Source organism: Camelina sativa, chromosome 8 (assembly GCF_000633955.1).
Source record: "Camelina sativa cultivar DH55 chromosome 8, Cs, whole genome shotgun sequence".
In the NCBI taxonomy this organism is placed as follows: Eukaryota; Viridiplantae; Streptophyta; class Magnoliopsida; order Brassicales; family Brassicaceae; genus Camelina; species Camelina sativa.
The window spans coordinates 22,452,263-22,469,397 of NC_025692.1; the positions used below are offsets into that span (position 1 = coordinate 22,452,263).

General features: G+C 34.9%; 4 protein-coding genes and 1 pseudogene across 10 annotated transcripts; 3 read left to right on the plus strand and 2 right to left on the minus strand.

Annotated features, from left to right (window-relative positions):
* LOC104707942 (ribosomal L1 domain-containing protein CG13096-like) lies at positions 7-3,252 on the plus strand. Of its 7 annotated transcripts, XR_002033027.1 has the most exons (10): positions 7-30; positions 128-256; positions 341-391; positions 460-506; positions 598-690; positions 781-832; positions 920-1,016; positions 1,453-2,097; positions 2,447-2,485; positions 2,655-3,252. XR_002033027.1 is itself a non-coding variant. In XM_010424404.2 (7 exons), exons 1-7 carry the CDS (start codon positions 24-26, stop codon positions 934-936), a joined length of 396 nt encoding a protein of 131 aa, XP_010422706.1. In that variant the 5' UTR covers positions 7-23; the 3' UTR covers positions 937-1,153. The 7 variants fall into 7 exon arrangements, 1 of the variants encoding a protein (XP_010422706.1); XR_002033026.1 differs by having other exon boundaries at positions 1,453-2,485; XR_002033028.1 differs by having other exon boundaries at positions 1,453-1,877; positions 1,949-3,252.
* On the minus strand, positions 1,443-2,376 carry LOC104709820 (annotated as a pseudogene).
* Positions 6,390-7,201, plus strand: LOC104707944. The gene has a single exon (XM_010424406.2). The coding sequence runs from the start codon at positions 6,608-6,610 to the stop codon at positions 7,034-7,036; it is 429 nt and encodes a 142-aa protein (XP_010422708.1). The 5' UTR covers positions 6,390-6,607; the 3' UTR covers positions 7,037-7,201.
* LOC104707943 (pentatricopeptide repeat-containing protein At4g01570) lies at positions 6,945-9,612 on the minus strand. The gene has a single exon (XM_010424405.2). It carries the CDS (start codon positions 9,552-9,554, stop codon positions 7,161-7,163), a length of 2,394 nt encoding a protein of 797 aa, XP_010422707.1. The 5' UTR covers positions 9,555-9,612; the 3' UTR covers positions 6,945-7,160.
* On the plus strand, positions 9,755-12,002 carry LOC104707945 (ribosome production factor 1). Its single transcript, XM_010424407.2, has 11 exons — positions 9,755-10,090; positions 10,175-10,255; positions 10,343-10,438; positions 10,520-10,603; positions 10,697-10,766; positions 10,861-10,943; positions 11,018-11,097; positions 11,189-11,287; positions 11,382-11,466; positions 11,577-11,666; positions 11,768-12,002. The coding sequence occupies exons 1-11, from the start codon at positions 9,851-9,853 to the stop codon at positions 11,804-11,806; spliced, it is 1,047 nt and encodes a 348-aa protein (XP_010422709.1). The 5' UTR covers positions 9,755-9,850; the 3' UTR covers positions 11,807-12,002.

Consider the following 17,135-nt stretch of genomic DNA (forward strand, 5'->3'; position numbering starts at 1 on the left):
ATCATTTAGGCGATGGTGTTTTAATGAGAGGTATCTCCACTTACAAGCTTTGAATTTTACTTTTGTTATGTGTATTCTCTCTAATTAAAGCTAAGAGCTTTTTTTTGTTCTTAACAATCATTATCAGAGAATGAGAGTTTAGACATTGAGAGGTTCTCAGACTCGTTGAAGCCGAAGAGCAAGTCTAATAATAAGGGATCTTTCTATGATTTTCTTGTTCTTAGACCTGATAACTTCCCTAAAGAACTTCTTGGAGGTTTGGATTCAGTTTCATCTCATACCTGTTTAGTTTAGATAATGCAATTTGTTGTTGATTTTATAAATGGGAATGTGATTTCAGATAATCGAAGAGAACGGCCTGTGAAGAGAGCAAAATGGAGTCAAGAAGCAGGTACATTGTGTTTGTTTTTTATCAACAGTGTAATAACAAGAATCTCAGGTTTATGTTTCGTTTTGCAGATTTGTTGAAATTGGATGTGTTTGAAAAGCTTGAAGCTAAGCATAAGGTATGAAAAAAAAAACACATTTTTTTGTCCAGTGAAATGGTTTTTTTTTGGAGCACTTCACAGTAACGTTTTTTGGATTTTGTTTGGTTAGGCTGAAGGCGCGGAGGAGAAAGAAGAAGGAGAAGATGATGAAGAAGTTGAGGAATCAGATGGAGAAGAATCTGATAACGGAGATTATGATCAGGTTCTACTTATTTTCCATATTTTATGGTGGAAATGAAACATTGTGATTCTTTGGTTTAAAACTTTGTTCTTAAATGTTTTGTTTTTGTAGAATCAAGACTTTGATGATGATGACGATGATTATAATCAGGCGGATGATGATTGTAAGCACTCAAACTTTATTCTCTGTTTCCATGAAACTTGTTAACGATTCTAACTAACTTTGTTTCTCTTGTTTCTTGCCAATATAGTTGAAGCAGTTTATTGAGAGCACCCTTCTGTTTCCCAAATGAATCAAGTTTTGCAGACAACAGAAGCTGAGCATGTCCCAAGCTTTAGGGGTTTTAGGTAAAAACTTTTTTAAGGATTATATTGGTATTTATTTGTTATTCATATTGGAACCATCCGTCTAAGAATACAAAATTCACTTTCAAGGGTACGAAGTTATGTTTTTCAGTATCTTGATATCCAAATTTGATTGAAAACTGTGCAGCTTGATGTATTCGTATACACTTGTTCATGTTACTGTCTCGATGAAATTTCTTCACTCAAGAATATTACTATTCTTCCATGAAGTTAGTAGATCATCTGTATTATATATTTATATATAAAATAACAACTACGCAAATAAATAGTCTCTTTGGTTCCACTAATAATTCAATTTTATACGCATTCCTCAAGCTTAAAAAGCAAATCAAACTTTGTCCTCCAAGGCTTTTCACTGCTTGTGTGATCATGAAACGATTGCTACATTCTGTAACCTTGTAGTTCTTCTTAATTCCAGCTGAAACCGTTCAAATCAAACTGTTTCGGACGCGTTCTGCCATACTCTCCGTCACGTGTATTAAGCTGTACGGGTATGTGTTTTGAGCTTGCAATCTTCACCATTCTCGTTGAAACTTTTCTTCTTTATACTCTGTTGTTGCTACTCCCTCCTCTGTGTTCATGTAATCCCACTCCTATTGGCAATCTTTTAGTGCTTCTCCTTGAAGACGAGATTCTCAGTTCTGTGTTGTTAATCATTGTGGAAAGATATGGCCTGTTATGATTATCTCTGAGGCCTTCTTCTTCTGCCCATGTGAGATCCATTTTATGGTTGAATGGCTCTTTCATTTTCTCTTTCTGCTCTAAGTTGAATCTCCAATATATGTTCTTAATCCCAGTCTGTTCTCCAGCATCTTTGGGGCTTTCTGGGATTCTTCAGTTAAGGTTAAGCAACTGTCCAGGGAAGAGTTAGGTTGATAAGTTGTTTGCATCTGTTGATGGCGTAGATTCTGCAGGTCTTTTGGTTCTAGGAAACTAAAGTCTGGATATTCTGGTGACACTTAAGTTTCTCATTCTTAGAGTTGAGTTTTGTTGCTTCAATTCCAGCTGCACCTAAGTTCTGTCTTCCAAGAGTCTCTTGTCCTTTCTCCAGAATTGATTACAGGTACTTTCCTTGAGCCTCTATCCTGAGCTGCAAATGTCGCTATACCTGGCTCAGTTTAATATGTTTTAATGAAATCATATAAACTAAATGCTTAGTTCTTGTGTCTTTTTCATGAGAGTTAGTGAACTTGGCTCGACTTGATTGGTCTTGTTACTACACATATAGGAACAAAAAAATCCAGATAACACTTATTGCAGCCTTAATTATAGTGAATCCACAGAGTACAGTATATGATACCTCAAGTTGCTCGTGTAACCTTCTCTGAATTTCTGTTTGCATTTGAACGGCATCACTTATGGGCAAGTTCCTGGTTGCACTAATCTCTCACTGTTTCTTTCGTCTGCTTCAGAGGGATTTTCTTCTACCATGGTCATCAAACCTAAAACAGGTTACTTAATACTTAATGTCTATAAGGCTGATTATCAAAGATGGTTGTATTAGCTAATACTAATAGCATGACTTGCTATCTCCTCGAAGCTGGCTTCATTAATTGAATAAGAGTTACATGATATGACATAAGGTTTACATTTTTTTTTATTTGTTTTCCATGTATGCAGAAATAAAAAAAAAGGTTTAGGCATGGTGATGTTGAAAACAGTCATGATTGCCTTGAGCTTCGTAAGAGTTGGTAAGGCTGCCAGTTCTCCTTATTTCTCTGGCCAGTCTCTTTTGTGAGCGGAAGTTTTTGATGTTTTGCTATGCGGAAGTTTCCAACTGGATTGATGATATAGGTTGTTAATTTCATGAGACATATTTGGCTTGATAATATTGCTGCAATCTGATTGATGCTGGAGTTTATTATAGTCAGATTGAACAGTAGAGCCAATGAGGAAGGGTCTAGACAGGCTACATCTTTGCACATTATAATCCCAATTTCCAACATATGTCCCAATCAAGTATACTCTTTTTTCTGGCTCTGGCTCCTATCATATATATATAGCTCTGTATACATTTGTTGAACACATTCTGTCCCATCTGCAATGGCAACATTAATAACCATCTGCACTGTTACAAGCCTACAAACTTGTACGGCCTTGTGTTTTTACTTTTTTCAAACGGCCTTGTGTTTTTACTTTTTCAAAAGTCAAACAGAATCTTCTTATTGAAGAGTACCTTGTTCGTTAGTTATATAATATTCGGCTTATTGAGGTGAAAGCTTTCTTGGCAAACAATTGAGTTTGGTTCCTTCCTGATTACTATGCCATGGGCATTATACTCATTTTAGTCTGACGCAAATTTCTCTCCACATCCAAGTAATCTAATCAGAAGAATTGTATAAAACCAAAAACAAAAGAACCAATTCAGAAGAAATATTCGAATCTATCCATTGAAGGATAATTGGATTTTAAGGGTGAAAAAGGAGAGCTTTTTCACTCGTAAAAACTGATTCAAGCTTTGATATAAGCCTCTGTCTGAACCAGAAGGTGTTCCTATATTTCACCTTCTCGTTATTCGGAGGCTATAGACATAACACACATATACATATCTAAACACGAACTCTGGAAACTGATGTCTGAAACTTTTTGAGGAAGAAGCTTCAGTTTAAAGTAAACAATAAAGCTTCTCCACGGAACAAAAAGCCACAAATCAAAACAATACAGAAACGTATTGATGATCATATTGATCTCCGCCTCCTAACTAAGCCAAAATATGAAATTGCCTAAAAACTTAGGGTTCATAAAGCTACTCAAAGGAGGCAGATTTATCCCCAAAAGAAAACCTTAAAATGAAAAAACAAGAACAAAGAGACTTGACAAAGAAGAAGATGCTGATCTTACAAAGAGATGAGTGGGCGCTGCCCTTTTTATTCACTCTGTTTTCTAGGGTTTTTAGTGGTTTAGGGTTTATGACTATTTTACCCTTTTCTAAATAACCGATTGTATAGTTTTTTTTGGTCTGGTTTTCTAAAACCACCCAATCAACATACTGTACGTATTGTATTTTGGTTCATATTTTGATGAAGTGTGGTTAGATAGTGACATAGTGTAATAGTAGCTTAGAGCCAACTTTGAGGTCAGTATTTTCGCTAGCCTAATTATTTCCGTCTTAAAATGTTTGATAAGAGATAGTTTTTAGTTTAGCATAGGATGATTGTGTCTGTGTCTAATGAAGATATAACGTTACATAGTGGTAATTCAAGCCTATTCAAGGATCTTAATATTAAAGTCAATGTCACTCTCGCATGTTGAAATTTTTTTCGTATGTACAGATTGTGTAAATGAGTTATGTAAAAGAGAACAATTTTTTTTTTTTTTTTTTTAAATTCTTATATTTTCCATAAGATTTTTTTTTTAAATTTAAAATCCTTCAAAAAAATTATTACATCACAATATCAAACATTTTATCACATCACAATATCAAACATGATGCCTCTTTTAACTCATTTATATGAGTGTCACCATATGTCGTATCATGATTTTTTAGCAGATCAAAATTAAAATATAACAATACGTAAAATAAACCAAATTGAGTTGATTTTAAGTATATAAACCGATGATATTAAAGAAAAGGTTTTAAAGACACAAAGTCTGCCACTAGTACATCCTCGAGGACCTCGATCTTCAAAGTTGAATTTGTGGAGGCTAACGAATTCTTGAAGTTGTTTGGATTTAAATTTGGTCTATTAGCTAAACTATTTGGGTTTTATGTCAGTCAATAATTAATCCCTAAATGATCCAGTGATTTTTTTTTTTTTTTTTTTTTTTTAAAAAANAAAACTAATTTCTTTGATATGATAAAGATTGATCACAGAATATGATTATATTAAAATTAGTCTGATTTTTGATATGAAAAAGCGTATTATAATTCTTTGATATAATAAAGTTTAACATAGTTTCCAAAAATCAGTTTTATTTTGTTAAAATTCTATTACAAAAATATATAATAAACCAAAGTAGTAAATCACGAAAGTTTTCATGACAAAAAATAAAATAAAAAGAAAAAAAATATTAAAAGACCATTTTGGAAATTATAATCAGAATAGATTAATCGATATTAAAGAAAAAAGTTTAAAGACACAGAGTTTGCCACTAATAAACCTCAACCACATATTAGTTTTTGGAAATTTCATTTGTGGAATCTATCGAATTCTTGAAGTTGTTTGGATTTAAATTTGTTTTCATGTATATTGGGATATAGATACAAGAAACCCATATAAATGTACATTATCAATTTCGTAGAATTTAGTTGGAAAACCTAAATATACATTAGTAATTACATAAAAAGCTTTAATAATATAACGAAGATCAATATGTGGTGGAGCATTTTAAGAAACTAATTTGTTATGAGACAATTTATTTGTTTATAAACAATACTTTTCCTGTTAGGATTAATAATTAGTATAATTTCTTTAATTATGATATTAATTAATTAATTATGTAATTTTTTAAACATTTCTCTTTCTCTTGTAGAATTAGTATCTTAAAATTAGAATTTTCCTTTTATATATGTATTAGATTTATCTATTCATATTTTTAAAAATTGTAAAAAAAAAAAATATTTTCTAATTTAAAATTTGTTAAAACAATTTTTCTGTATTACACATGAAAAAATCTATAATTGATCGAATTGACATATGTCTCTATCATATGAGTTACTAACTTTGAAAATCAAACTTTATATTAAAATTGTTTAACATTCGTTGCACTTATATATAAGCTTTATACTACTACTTGATAAACTATAATTATTCTACACTTAATGTCAGATAATACATATATATATATATAGATCAATAGTAAAATAACCTATCCTTACATATTATGAACAATCTAAGAACACATCACATATTCATAATAAACACAGAAAAATAACATAAATATCTGGAGAAACTTATAAATTTTACTTTTTCTTTACTTGCTTTGGACATTTGGACTTGATCTATAAAGAATTTTGACTTTTTCCCCCAATCTTAAATTGCTTTTAGTTCTTTAATAAATAAACTGAGATAGTGAATTTCAAAAAATTCTCTCATACATGCACCGTGTAGATCTCACGCGGAATAAAAGACAGCACAAAGTTCACATGTCTAAATCAACAACGGCAAGAAGTTATATTCTCCTTCTGTAAGTTAAAGTTCGCCACGTGGGACGCCAACTGTAAAAGTGTAAGCAATGCTCGCTGTTTTTTTCTTCCTTTTGTTTGGTAGCCGTTAGTTTAATCAAAACTGTTCCAACTCATACACCAATATTTTAATTATATAACATTATTTTTTTTCTTTTTTTTTCTTTCCTTGTAATTTGGAATTACCCAAAAATATATATATTCTAAGGGTAATTTGGTGTCAAAGATTTTTCCTAATTCTTTCTTTTTCCTTTTTTGTTCTTTTTTTTCTTTCTTTTTCTCCTTCGTTGTTTCCTTTCAGGAAAAGAGAGAGGAAACAACGTTCTTCTCAGATTCTTTACCTTCCTTTTTAAGGAAAACCCAAAAGATCAAGAAAAAAAAACACGCTTTCATAGTTTAGGGTTTCTGACAGATTCTCCGGCGAAATTCAATTTCCAAAATCTCGGCAATGTCGACGATCTCGCCGTCATTTGCCGTAATTTCGTTTCTTTTACTGATTCTTCTGAATATATCTTTGGTTACCGGTAACAACATTTCGACGGAGATTGCTGAAGGAGGAGAGATCATTAAGTTACCTTCGGAGAAGATCAACAACAACGGCGATAAAAACAGAGGCGACTTCTTCTGTCGAGGAACGGTTCAACCTGCTTCGTGTCCGGTTAAGTGTTTCAGGGCTGATCCGGTTTGCGGTGAAGACAGCGTTACTTACTGGTGTGGTTGTTCCGATGCGTTGTGCCATGGTGTTCGTGTTGTTAAACAAGGAGCTTGTGATGTTGGTAATGGCGTTGGTTTGTCTGTTCCTGGACAAGCTCTGCTTTTGATCCACATTGTCTGGCTTATGCTTCTTGGCTTCTCTATTCTCTTCGGCCTCTTTTAAATTTTTCGTTTTGAATCATTCATTAGAGAGATTGCAATTAGGTTTTGTTGAGATTGCAAACTGCTGATGAATCTTCTTTTGTTTATAATCTTTCTTTATTGATCTGTATTGAAAAAAACGACCATTATTTTGGTTTGTTTCGTACAATAGAAGCCTTTTCGAATCTTGCTTTCTCTATCTCTCTACCAAGATAATCGAGGATTGTATCGGTTACATGATTAGGCAAAACACCTGCATTTAGCATCGCTTTCAAGTACTTGTATGCTTCTTTCAATCTCCCTGCTTTGCTGTTCACTTCGATCATTGTGTTGTAACTCACAACGTCTGGGTTTATTCCGTTGCTCTTCATGTGCTCAAACAGTCGTGTTGCTTCGTCTAACCGGTTTGCTTTCCCGAGAGCGTTGATCAGTGTGTTGTACATTACAATGTCTAGATATCCTCCTTGCTTTGTGAGTCTGTCGAGTACCGCGCTGGCTAAGTCGGCTCTCCCCATTTTTCCTAATCCTTGGATTATTACGTTGTACGTTGCTATATCCGATGCGCAAAAGTTCTCACCCATTTGATCAAGCACTCCACGGGCGGTTTCGTAGTAACCCTTTTTGACGAACGAGCTCATCATGGTGTTGTAGGTGTAACTCGTGAGATCAGTTACACCCATTTCATTGAATATCTCAAACAATTTGCAGGCTAGGCTGAGATCACCTTTGGAAAGGTAGATAGATAGAAAGGTGTTCATCATGTCTACATCAAAAGAATCTGGCTTTGCTTCAACCCTCTGCCCTCTGGTTAAACCAAACAAGGGATTAGGTCGACTTCTCTGGTGTGCTAATTGGTCCATATAAGGAGATGACGACCAGGGGTCATCTTCCATAGGTGATGCTTCCTCAGCCCTAGCTCCATCGTCTTCCGAACCCACCATGTTCATGATATCCAGGAAGCTTCCTTTACTTGGAAACATTGGAGTATAATCCTTATCTTTGTTCTGTGGACGTTTCAATGAAGCTTCCACTCCAGCGTTCCATCTAAGAACATTAGGCACCAAATTTCCTTCCCGTATGTGCTTCATCAGCTTCTCTTTCCAATCCCACCTCCCTTGTTTGTGAAATCCGATCAAGAGTGAACTAATTGTAACCAAATCCACAGTGAAACCTCTAGTTTCCATCTCCTCTACCAATTTCACTGCTCCCTCTAGGTTCCCTTCCCTGCAAAGCTGCAATACGACAATGCTAAAAGTAATCGCATCGACAAACTGGCCCTTCTTCTTCAAGTCACAAAACAAAGTATACCCAGCCTCAGCCCTACCGTTCCTAAATAACCCATCAATTAGAATGTTGTATGTCCAGCATGAAGCTCTAACTCCTTCCTGAACCATCTTCTCAAACAGCTCACAAGCCTCAGTGACTTTTCTTGCCTTGAGTGTCCCATCTAAAAGACAATTATACACAATAGTATCAGGGACAAACCCATTATACTGCATCTCACCAAAAACCCTCATTGCATCATCCATCCGGTAAGATTTACAACATCCTTGGATCAGAATCCGATATGTCGAATTATCAGGTTCATGGCCAGATACTTTCAATTCGTCCCATACAATCAATGCATCTTTCGCTTTCCCAAACAAACACAACACATGAATCAGGCTGTTATATGTGCATATATCAGGACCAAAAGAAGACCCAGAGACCGAGCTTTGCCTTTTCATCTCCTTGAACAAAGTCAATGCAGCATCCAAATCTCCCCAACAACCAAATCCATGAATACATATGTTATAACCCCATGTATCAAACTTGAATCTTTCCATCCCCTTTAACTTTTCAAATACCCTTTTGAACTCTGACCTCATATCAGCTCTCCTTAAACCTACCAAGAGCTCATTAACAGCAACCGTTCCAGGAATATAACTTACAATAACCCCACCAATATCACCACTATGGCTATCAGAAGCTTCTAAAAGCTTAAAGAAAATAGACAGAGCAATACGCATCTCATTCTTCTTCACCAGAGCAACAAGAACAGAGTCATATAAACTAGGGTTTAAGCAATCTCCTAATTCCTCCATGTAATCCAAAACTCCTAACGCTGAATCGAACTTACCCGAACGAATTAGTGAATCTAGCAATACCTTAGCCATCGTCTGGTCCAAATTAACACCATCGTCCTTCATCGAACCAAGCAAATCGGGAACTTCTCCGAGAAGCCCTCTCCGGCAAACAGTACGAAATATCTGAGAGTAAGCTGATGCTGAATGTTTGTAACCGGGACGGAGAGTGAAACACCATCTGAAGAAATCTAACTTCTTCGAAGGATCTATGGAGCTTCTACGAAGGATCTGGAGAACGACAGGTTCCGAAATCGGGATCGAATTAGCGTCGAGTCTCCGTGTACCCGACTGAGACAGAGTCTTGGATAAAGACGCGACGATAAGGACATTACAAAGCTGTGGGAGTGATGAATTAATAGCCGGAGATAGACCGGAAACTGCAGCTGATACGGCGGTTCCTCTTCCATGGCGCATCGCATAGTGAAACCACTGAGTCACTGAGAAACGAAACTGAAAGCTAATATAAACACGACGTCGTTTAGTAAATATTTCTTCAAGGCCCATGGTTAGGCCCGTGTAATAGACCGAAACGGTGTCGTTTATATTAGAATTGGGCTCAAATGTAGGCCCGTTTATGTAGGGGTTTCAATTTTTGGTGTCGATAAACCCTAAAGCCGTCTCCGTCGTCTTCATTCTCCTCCGCTTTTGTAATTTTATCGATTAAACGAAGAGAGACGATTCGTTTCGTTTCGTCGTCGGCCGCCGAAAAAATGGGGTTCAAGCGGAAGAAGGGTGATGGTGACGGTGAGGAAATGGAATCAGACGGACGTGGAAAGCCAAGTTTCAATGGGGGTGGGCAGAGGCATGTGATACTTCCTTCGATGATTAAGAACAAAGATAAGAGATCTAAAGTGTACGCTAAGCAGAAGCATGAGAAGAAATTGGAGAAGCAGAAGAAGATTAGAGAGCGTGACGCTGCTGAGAAACGAGCTTTAGAGCTTGGTGAGGAGGTAAAAGATCTCGACAACTCTTTTTTTCTTTTTTTTGGGGATTTTTTGAATTTGTGATTTGATTTTTGTTCTTTCTTTGTGTAGCCTCCACAAAAGCAGATTCCGAAGACGATTGAGAATACTAGAGAATCTGATGAGACTGTTTGCAGACCTGACGACGAAGAAGTATGTTTTAAGATTTTTGATTCATCTCGATTTTGTGTTCAATTCATTTAGTGTTGTTGCTAATTTAGCTGGAATTGAGTTTTGCAGCTGTTTGCGGATATTGATGCTGATGAGTTTAATCCAGTCTTGAGACGTGAGGTTACTCCAAAGATCTTAATCACAACATGTCGTTTCAACTCCACTGTAAGCGTTTCTTGTACATAAGCTATAAAATGTGTGAAAGGACCTGCATTTATGTCTAAGTGTTGTGTTGTTGGATTGCAGAGAGGACCTGCATTTATATCTGAGTTGCTCTCGGTGATACCAAACTCTCATTATCAGAAAAGAGGAACTTATGATTTGAAAAAGGTGTTGCTATTAGTTTTATAGAATCCTTGTTTTTTCTTGTGAAGTTGGTCTCTTTTTGCAGTTATATGACCTTTTTAAGATGTTGTTCTGCAGATTGTAGAATATGCAACGAAGAAAGATTTTACTTCTCTTATTGTAGTTCATACAAATCGCAGAGAACCTGGTTAGTTTTTCACTTCTGAGTTTAATGTTTTATTGTCCTTTTGATGTCATCTTTATATGCTTTTTTTTCAAGCTTTTTGCTGTTTCATTTGTAGATGCACTTCTTATCATCGGTTTGCCTAATGGTCCTACTGCTCATTTTAAATTGTCGAATCTTGTTCTGAGAAAGGATATTAAGGTATGTAAACACAGTTTCTAAATATCGAGATTTGGATTAGTGATCTCTGGAATCGATGTGAAATTTGATTGCAGAATCATGGAAATCCTACAAGCCATGAACCGGAACTGGTTTTGAATAACTTTACTACGCGTTTAGGGAATCGTGTTGGGAGGTAAGTATAGTTCTTACAAATGTTGACTTCATTTTTTTCTAATGGTCTCTTTGATTTCTTGCTTACTGATGGTATATTTTTCTTTTCTCAGATTTTTTCAGTCACTCTTCCCTCCAGATCCCAATTTCCGCGGTAGGAGAGTTGTGACATTCCACAACCAGCGTGACTTTATATTCTTCAGGCATCATCGGTACATAATTTCACATTTTCTTTTCTTTTTTGAATTTCCTACACTAGATTCTTCCATTGAAACTTTTTCTGAACAAATTCAACTCTCTATTCAGTTACATATTCGACACAAAGGAAATCAAACCTAGTGATAAAGGAAAAGATGGTGTTGCTCAAGAGAGAGTAAAACCTCGGCTTCAGGTCAGTTTATCCACGTTTAATCGAACATTGTTTCTCTTGTTTGTCTGTGTGTGTAAATTGATGAACCTTGTCTGTTTATTGTATCATTAAACCTTGAATATTACGTGCAGGAATGCGGTCCTCGATTCACGCTTAAGCTAGTTACTTTACAGCATGGAACCTTCGACACCAAAGGCGGAGAATTCGAATGGGTTCACAAGGTAAAAACCACCAGAAGAAAGATATATACAACTTTCATTGCTTGTCTCAAGAGTTTAATGATTATTAATTTGTTTCCCCATGTTTTTGTGTTCCGATACAGCCTGAAATGGACACAAGCAGGAGGAGGTTCTTCTTATAGATTCCCCATGTTTCACTTAAGTTTTTTTTGTTCATTTATATCATTTTCAGATATTCCCGATCTCCGACCAATTTTGTATGTCTTTGAAAATGTCACATTTCTCTTTCAATGTAGCCATCAGAACGATCGCACGACTTATCTTAACAGCATAGGTGTTTGATTTAAGCTATACTTGTTTGGTATATGGAACAGTGCATTCAAATATTATTATCAAATTTCGTCTGTTTATCAACATTCAATCTTTATGTTGCGTCTCTCTGTAAATAAGTAAACCATTATGTTGCATCTTTCCTCCTTATACAACAGTACTCCGTCAATTACGATTGTTTATGTGGCTATGGAATCTATATTTCTCTTTGATTGTAAGAAGAAAAGTAATAGATGAACAACTATAACAAAATTCACTGATTAACAGACTAGTGACTTGGGTTCGAAAAAGGTTTTGTTAGAGTTGGTGTATTGAGAATTAAGAGAAAGATTACAGACCCTCCTTCCCTCTTTTTACTAAGCCGGTTTTTTGTTTAAAGGAGTACTAATTTTGGTGGTCTGTACAGAGAGAAGTATGGGGTGTGATTTTTTGGAGATGTGGCTCCCTGTGACTTTGTGGGTTTTTTTTTACCCTTGTATGATCCTTTGTATGCTAAGGCATATCATAACTGATATAACAAATCAGTTGACCAGAAAACAAACATACCCGACATGGGGTGGTCTATATATATAAGTACATTTGCATATGACAGAGCCTTGGCTTTTTAAACTCAAAGTTAGGTTGTAAGTTGTAACTAAACAGGATAAGTACAATTGCGTGATATGAACCTTTCTTGTTTTTGTGATCTTTATGATAGATCCTTGATGATTTAAACTCAATCAAAGAGAAGAACACCTTACAGGCCCGACCCGTAGCTAAAGCCCGTGAAGCTTTAGGCATCAAACAAATATATAAATGTTAAGGGCATCATTTTCAAAAAGTTTGTTGTGGTGTAGTGGTCAATCCCACCTAATTATCATAGAGTTCTCTAGTTCAATCCGTACTTAAAGTCATTTTTGTTTTGTTTTTTTCTTTTTTTTTTTAAATCTGTACTTAAAGTCATTTTTGTTTTGTTTTTTTCTTTTTTTTTTTTAAATCTGTACTTAAAGTTATTTTTGTTTTGTTTTTTCTTTTTTTTTTTAAATCTATTGCGCCGGCTTGCACCTTATATTCACTTAGAAATCAACAAGAGTTATAGAGATTGGGAGCTCAAACCAATTACAAATAATACTCAAATCTGTTATGCGACGATCAACATTGATATTCTCCCAAGCACATCGCAAGGTACCTGAAGCACATCACTTGATGGGTTTACACACAGATTAAGCATGCCTCAGAAATGAGCTTGTCGAGTCTCTCTTATACTCTTTCTCAATCCTCAACGGTAGAGCCTCTGGCTCTCGCTTTTTTTTTTCTTTTTTTTTTAAATCTATTGCGCCGGCCCTGCACCTTATATTCACTTAGAAATCAACAAAAGTTATAGAGATTGGGAGCTCAAACCAATTACAAACAATACTCAAATCTGTTATGCGACGATCAACATTGATATTCTCCCAAGCACATCGCAAGGTACCTCAAGCACATCACTTGATGGGTTTACACACAGATTAAGCATGCCTCAGAAATGAGCTTGTCGAGTCTCTCTTATACTCTTTCTCAATCCTTAACGGTCGAGCCTCTGGCTCTTGTTTTTTTTTTCTTTTTTTAAATCTATTGCGCCGGCCCTGCATCTTATATTCACTTAGAAATCAACAAGAGTTATAGAGATTGGGAGCTCAAACCAATTACAAACAATACTCAAATCTGTTATGCGACGATCAACATTAATATTCTCCCAAGCACATCGCAAGGGACCTCAAGCACATCACTTGATGGGTTTACACACATATTAAGCATGCCTTAGAAATGAGCTTGTCGAGTCTCTCTTATACTCTTTCTCAATCCTCAACGGTAGAGCCTCTGGCTCTCGCTTTTTTTTTCCTTCTTTTTTTTAAATCTATTGCGCCGGCCCTGCATCTTATATTCACTTAGAAATCAACAAGAGTTATAGAAATTGGGAGCTCAAACCAATTACAAACAATACTCAAATCTGTTATGCGACGATCAACATTGATATTCTCCCAAGCACATCACTTGATGGGTTTACACACAGATTAAGCATGCCTCAGAAATGAGCTTGTCGAGTCTCTCTTATACTCTTTCTCAATCCTCAACAAAGCCTCTATTTCTTACCCAATCGTTCCCTTTCTCATTCATACAAACCACATCATCAACAAACTTGAATCATTGTACAATCGTATCACTTTATGTCCATTCTTGGCAATTTTGCAAGCCAATATCAGGACATCTCCAATAACTCTCCTCATTTTGAAGGGAGCAAATCCTCAAAATGAAGATTTGAAGGTTGTTTGCTCCAACAATCAATCCTCAAAAAAATCTTTAAAAACTAATTAATTTGCAATATAGTCTTTATTATTTACAAAATTCACGACTAATGATAAAAACTCATAAATAAATATATAGCATACATTTTATTTATTATACAATCCAAACATTATTTATTTTATTATACAACACACAATATTACATAAAAAAGGTTACATGATAAGATAAATTACATATATAAAAAAACACACACACATAAACATAAATTTTACAAAGTTACATATGAAATAGCAAATCATACAAAAAAGAATTCAAGAGCAGCAACAACAACCTTCATCTGCTCAAAATATTTATGGACAATATTTTTATGATTTGGGAGGTTCAGGATCCGATTTACCTATTTACTAGTATTTTGGTACAACTTGTAATATATATAATATACGTGTGTTCAAGTAGTTTATGTGTACTTTGTGTTAAATTTGTTTAATATATTTTTATTTTGTGAGAATCTTGTTTAATATATCTTTTTTATAATTTTGTTTTTAATATTATATTTTATAACGTTAACTTTGTTTTTAATATTACAAACTATTTTTTGTTTATTAAATTTATTTTAGTGTGCTTAAACTTTCTTAATTAAATTTTATATAATTATTTATGAAAAACATAAAAATAAGGACTAAACTGAAAATAAAAAATAGTTTTGAGGTTATGAATAATAAAACCTCAAATACCTCAAAATTTGAAGATTCGAACACTTGTTTGATTGTCAAAAACTTCCAAAGATGTTTTAATTTTTAAAGGCCATCAAAAGTGTGAAACTGCAAACGTATTCATGTCTTCCTAGTCAATTATGGCGGCCCTCAAAAGTGTGAAACTGCAAACGTATTCATGTCTTCCTAGTCAATTATGGCGGCCCTCAAAAGTGTGAAACTGCAAACGTATTCATGTCTTCCTAGTCAATTATGGCGGCTAGCCTATAGCTGCAATTACCGAAAATACCCTTCAGAAAAAGAGAAAAAGTAGTAATTAAAAAAGCTTGAAACTTATGTTCGAAGTTCCGACAATGAACCGTCAAAAACATGCCATGTCTCCATTTACGACAACAAATATTTAAGTCCTACTCTCACTTGTCAACATTAACCTATTCTTTTAGATTAATTAACCTTAATATTACTGTATAGAGTGGGCACATTTGATATATGGATTCATATCTTATTATTACTTATTAGTAACCTTAAATTTAGTAAGAAATAATACATAATTTAAAGCTTTTGAGATCTAAATTTTCTAATGAGTTTAAACTAGTCATCTCAAATGTGAGAAAATTAAGCTGCAAACTTCCAAAAAAACACAATTTTTTACTGATACAACCAAAAGAAAAAAAAAATTAACAAAAAAAAAAAATTGAAGAGAAATACACACGTGTCACGCGTCTCATTTCCGAGAAACTTCAAATATTAATTAACTTTAGTTGTTTTTAAAATGTTACATATATGAATTTTGCATCTCTTTCAAACAAAAAAAAAAAAACAGAGAGAAAGAACACACAGAAAAAGAAAAAAGAAAAAAAAACCTTAACTTAAACCCTGTTTCTGTGTAATAATGTTGAAAGATCTTGTTGGGTATAGATTTTCTCCGACGGGTGAAGAACTGATAAACCATTACCTAAAGAACAAGATTCTTGGTAAGACTTGGCTCGTTGATGAAGCCATTAGCGAGATCAACATCTGTAGCTACGTACCATTTTACTTGCCTTGTAAGTATTTCTCACTTCTTAATCATCATCTCACTCTCTCTCTCTTTATCATCGTCGATCATTTTTCTAATTCTTGATTTTGTTTTGTTGTTGTTAGCGTTAGCGAAGATTCAATCGGACGATCTTGTTTGGTATTTCTTCTCTCCAAAAGAGTACACTTCTTCTAAGAAGAAGGTGACGAAGAGGACTACTGGTTCTGGGTATTGGAAAGCTACTGGTGTTGATCGTAAAATCAAAGATAAGAGAGGGAACCGTGGTGAGATTGGGATTAAGAAGACGCTTGTGTATTATGAAGGTAAAGTTCCTAATGGTGTTCGTACTCCTTGGGTTATGCACGAGTATCACATCACTTGTTTGCCTCAAGATCAGGTAACAAATCTCACTGTTTCTTGAATTTTGAACTTCTGTGTTATTATTATTCATATGTTTCTGATACTCTAATTCTTGATCTTCTTGAAGTTAATGAAATTTGGGTTTGATTCATCTGTCTGATGCCATCTTTAAGTTCAATTTAAGGTTTTGAGTGTTGTAAAATCTGTGGCCTAATTTTTTTAGTCTTGTTGTTGTTGAAATGGTTTTGGGGGTTTTAACTCATCTTTTCCACTGATAGCACCTCTAGCCCAACTTGTGGTTCTGTGTTGTGGAAAGATTCCAACTCTGTTGTTGTCAGAGTGTTTTGCTTCTGCCGAAGCTTGTGGTTGAGTTGTTCAAACTCATGTGTGTTTGATTTGTTGTTTTGTTGGCAACGACCATGTGTGTGTGTACCTTTGGAATTTGTTCAGAGGAACTATGTTATCTGCCAAGTAAAGTATAAGGGTGAAGATGGGGACATCCCATTTGGTGGTAACTATTCGAGTGAGCCAAGTCAATCTATGGTCTCTGATTCGAATTCTGTCAGAGCGGCAGTTAACAGAGCGCCCAAGGTGAGTCCAGTTTCTGAATCATGTTTCCTTATTCATGAGTCTCTCTCTACTTGTTTTTTTTATAACTCAAACCTTCTTTTACATGTTGTTCAGTTTGAGCAGCCAGGTCAAGATAAAATCTTTGGTATCTCTGTGGATGATTTGAAAAGCCCAACGAATAAACAAGAAGATCTCTCTTTGTGGGATGTATTGCATCCAGACATGTTATTCAGTGACAACAACAATCCTACTTTG